The sequence below is a fragment of the Poecilia reticulata genome, linkage group LG13, assembly GCF_000633615.1.
Source record: "Poecilia reticulata strain Guanapo linkage group LG13, Guppy_female_1.0+MT, whole genome shotgun sequence".
NCBI classification, from domain to species: Eukaryota; Metazoa; Chordata; class Actinopteri; order Cyprinodontiformes; family Poeciliidae; genus Poecilia; species Poecilia reticulata.
Window position 1 is genome coordinate 2,548,689 of NC_024343.1, and position 4,653 is coordinate 2,553,341.

General features: G+C 38.5%; 1 protein-coding gene across 1 annotated transcript; it reads left to right on the forward strand.

The window, feature by feature from the left end:
- Nucleotides 1-1,620: 1,620 nt before the first annotated feature.
- On the forward strand, nucleotides 1,621-4,448 carry LOC103474199 (replication protein A 70 kDa DNA-binding subunit-like). The gene is made up of 4 exons (XM_008425001.2): nucleotides 1,621-1,632; nucleotides 3,011-3,187; nucleotides 3,931-4,038; nucleotides 4,287-4,448. The coding sequence occupies exons 1-4, from the start codon at nucleotides 1,621-1,623 to the stop codon at nucleotides 4,431-4,433; spliced, it is 444 nt and encodes a 147-aa protein (XP_008423223.1). The 3' UTR covers nucleotides 4,434-4,448.
- The last annotated feature ends 205 nt before the right edge of the window (nucleotides 4,449-4,653 follow it).

Here is a 4,653-nt window from a genome sequence, read left to right on the forward strand (position 1 = left end):
AAGTTTTATGATGTAGTTAATTATTGGAAAGACTGCTGTTCTAATATTTGTTCAATAAACGGATATCGACACAGTCTACAATGAATGTAAATCCCCACATAGAAAAAAGAAAAGTAAAAAAAAAAAAAAAAAGGGCATCAGTTTTGCTGGCCTTTTTTTCCTCTAATTCAACAGCATTTAATTGCCAAATGATGGATTATTGAGTATTTTACAATTTAAGTGTCAGCCTTGAGTCTCCTAATGTTTAACTCATAATACTAACTACACAAACTGAAGTTATACTGCAATCAAGCTAACAGCCTAATGTTGGCACCCACGCCAGAAGTAATGTGGAATTTCATAGATTACAAAATTTGTCACAAGCCAATTGTTGGGTAACGGAAACTTATCAGTAATGGTAACGTTATTTATAAAGGGCTTTCAAACCAAGTGCTGAGCAATTACAAAAACCAAAACCTATACAGTTTAAAAACTGATGAAATGCCAAGAAAAGCAGTAAAAGCAATAAATATAAAATTTCAACGCCTGACAAAGTGAACTTATCAGTGCGGTGAGCCTTCAGGGTAAGATGCCTAATGTTTTGTCTAAGTTCAAATCCACATGTACCGCCATCTCCCTCAGCAGTTCTTCTGTCAAAAGTGTTTTAGCCTACTTGGTATAAGTCCATAGATCCTTCCTGGGTTTGCATCCACCAAGCCTCTTCATCTGACTTGCAGCGTCTGCCACAGTATATTAATGATTTAAAAGCCATTCAGGTGGTGGGTGGGACCAAACATGAACAGAAATTATGCTTTTTAACTTTTGACTGACAGATTACAAACACAAAAGGCAGAAATGTTGTACATTTTCTACGTCTGACCAACCGCCCGCTGTCATTTTGTCTRCTTTCGCCAATGACAAATGACGTTTAGTCCTTAAAAGCCACGTTTTTTTTTTGTTTATTTTTTATCGTCATAGAAAAAGATGGCCGTCAATGAAATAATTATATCGTTAACAAAAACCACTCAGCTGGAGGTGACGCTTAGAGAGCCACTACAAAGATTGCATACAGCTGTTGTATTYCTTGTGTTAGGCCACTCCTAAACCAGAGATGAAACCAGAAAAATCATGCCTTAGAGAAGAGGASAAGAGAGGTAGGGAGCCCAACCTATGAGGTCCTGTGTGAAGTTTCCCGTTAGATTTCATTTAGGGGAAATCATGCCGTCTGCTGGTGTTGGCCCTGTGAGTTCAGGATATTCTGTTTATTACATAATCACGCTTTTCAGTGTGCTAACTATTCCTTTTCTGTTAATTGGTCTCTTGTAATTTTCGGAACCAGCTCCTAGCGATACTCATCCAAGTTAATAAATTTAAAGGCATAAAATGTTGTAATGTGTAATTAATCTATTTCAGTTCAACTGTTTGAATAGAACTACTGAGACACTTTTAATTTTTGATGATTTCTTATTTAAAATGTAGCAAAATATAAATATTTCACCGTTTTTAATGCTCGCCTATGTCAGGTGAACTCTGAAAGTTCTTCTCCCTCTAAATCTTGAGCTGCTTGTTTCTTGTTGGCGTGTCATGTAGCAGAGTGTGGTTATGACAAAGCACCGCTGACTCTGCCACATCCCATAGGCGATGGCAGGGAGGGTCAGGCTTCTCAAGACCCCGCCGAGCAAATTCCTGTCACTTTTTGTTTTCGTCGCAGTCTTTGTGCCAATACTTGAAGTATGCACGCCGACGCCGTGCCCCTTCTGAGAGCMAGCGGCCACAACTCGCTTGTCTGTTTTGACGCTGCATTTATAACAATATGTTAAAGAGACAAGAAAAACACTTTATTTTCCTTCCTCACAGATCAGTCTCACACTAATTGGAGACGTTTACATTAATAGACTCATTAGAAGAAAAACAAACAGTGGAACGTAACGACTTCTGAAGTTTTTGTTTAGCAAAATGGTCATTAAACATTCAGCCACTGGAGGTTTTTTTTTTTTTTCTTCTTTTGACGTATTGATATCATGTACCCATTTTAGACAACTTCTTTGTTTTGCAAATCGCAGCAGACATTTTTGGTCTAACGGATAGATGGCACGTCCACATCCTGAGCTCCGGCGTGGACCGTTATCCTTTTATCGCGCCCTGCAGTGGCCTAGATCTTCTTCTGCATGGGATGTTCAGCGTGGATTTGGAGGGAATTTGAGCCACTCTTATCAGACAGATGTTAGGGTGCGACAAAGATCTGTTGCGAAGGAAAAGACGKGTGATGCAAACTTATTCGCTCTTATTRAGACAATTTGTCATCCAGYTGGAACACATCCGGGTGTTTTTRTGTTCATGAGTTTGTTTTATTGATTTGATCTGCTTTGGTAAGCATGTACAACATCTTACTTYGTGTCTACAAATTCRTCAGTTTGTTGCAGTTTAGCTCATGCAAACTGAAYGTTTTTACTGATKCATACACACAATTTGAGTTGATGTGGGATTAATGGGTTAACTTTGTAGTTAAAGACAAAATTTGTCGTTTTTAGAAGAATCCTGAAATGTTCAAGCTAACATCCAGTGGCGTTCATAATTCGCTGCCACTGCCATGGCGACTGTGTATACGGTATTTTCCTGGAGGTGYTCAGAGCTGTTTTTGTCCAAAACAGTTTGAATTATGGCTAAAATGTAGAACACATTCCTACATGCCATCTGGGAGACTTTAATGTTTCTGTTTTTACTGTATTCGGCCTAGTTTGGATGTTTTTCTCCTAAGAAAAGCGTCCTTCTTGGTCAGATATTCTTCATAGCAAAGACACATGAAGAATATCTGAGCTCTTATCTTAATGTCGGTCTTAAATTACACAAACTGGACATTTTAACAGGTGGTCTCATACTTTTGTATCCACGCTACATTATTCCTCAGAATACTTTTGTAAAGCAGTTTAACCAGCAACGTTCTGGTCAGGATTGCAAAACTGTATCTCCTTTTTCTTTTAAGGTATTTGTTCATCTAATAAAGTGGATTTGTTTCCCTCTCCTTGTTTAGGCTGACTACTACTCCTGCATAGCCACCATCGTGTTTCTACGTAAGGAGAACTGTCTTTATCAGGCCTGCCCAACCCAGGACTGCAACAAAAAGGTGGTGGACCAGCAGAATGGCATGTTCCGCTGCGAGAAGTGCGATAAAGAGTTTCCCAACTTCAAGTACCGCCTCATTCTGTCCGTAAGTGACTTAAAACCTGGCGCCCACTTTGCACCAATATGCTTTTTTTTTTTTTTTTTTTTTTTTTTTTTTTTTCCGTTTTTGCTTCAGCTGAGGTTGTTTTTTTACGCTTTAAATTATTTTGTCTTATTTCTTAATACTTTGTCCTTCTACATCCTTAAACCGGTGCTTCTCTCCCTTTTGCCCCTCTCTCCGTCTCACAACGTTGCCTCTAACTGCTCTCCGCAATTAAAGTTAGAAATGTTGAAGCTACATCTGTGAAACACKGTAATGAGGACCAGATTTAATTTGACTTGAGGCTTTTTACAACTTTATGTTTGACCACTGCAGGCCTTTGTATACTCCATTATCCTATTGCATTTTCACTGATGAACACAAATATAATTTTTTCCAGCTCGGTTAGAAAATAACCTTTTTTTTTTTTATGTGAAGATGACTACAAAAGCTTGGTCAGCAGCAGGATTACAAAAGGCAGACTTCTTAAATGGATTTTATTATTATTTTTTATTTCGTAGCTCTCACCACTTAACATATTGTTCTTCACAAGCAGTCGGAGAAGCTGTGAATTTGCTTCCACGCTGATTCTGTGTGTGTTTTTTGCCAGGATAACCAGCAGGATATACACACYGTCTTCTAGCTGCAATATCGGGCAAAACATCACACTTTAAACACTTCACCGTTTTAGTTTTTTWACTTTTTTTTATTCACTGTTGGATTTTTCTTTCTGCCATGTCATTTGTCAGGCCAACATTGCGGACTACGCCGACAACCAGTGGGTGACTTGCTTCCAGGACGGCGCTGAGGCCATCCTGGGCCAGAACGCCGCGTACTTGGGCCAGCTCAAGGACTCGGTGAGTCTCTTCTCTYCAAAAATTCATTTGGTTCTTTCAGAGAAGTGAAACTGTCAGTTGAAAAAGTAAACCTCAAGTTTTGCTGTTTCCAAACATGCCTGGACTTACTTTTAAATATGCTGTGTCTCTGCTCTTCCATGCATGCTTTATAAGAAATCCCAGCAATTATTTCTAAGTATTGATTGTTTTTCTTTGCGTTGGTTCGTCGAAAACGAGAATTAAAAAGAATACATTTGCTCGTATTTCAGAATGAATCGGCATTCGACGAGATCTTCCAGCAAGCGAACTTCAACACTTTTATCTTTCGCAACAGAGTGAAGCTSGAGACGTACAATGTAAGTAAAACAGTTCCAACCAGATGCACATTAAAACTAATTCCAGTGTATTTCATGTAATAAAACACAAAATATGCCTGATGATGAATGGATTTTTAAAATATGTTCTTTGAAGAATGTAATRAGTATATTACGGTATTTAGCCCCGCAGGTCAATACTTTGTTTGTAGAACCAACTTTGAATGCCTTTACAGCATCAAGTCTTTTGTTTTGTGCTCCTAATAGTTTTGCAGATCTAAAGAGTTTGTGTCAATTTTTTTCATTGCGAAAAGTCTCGAGC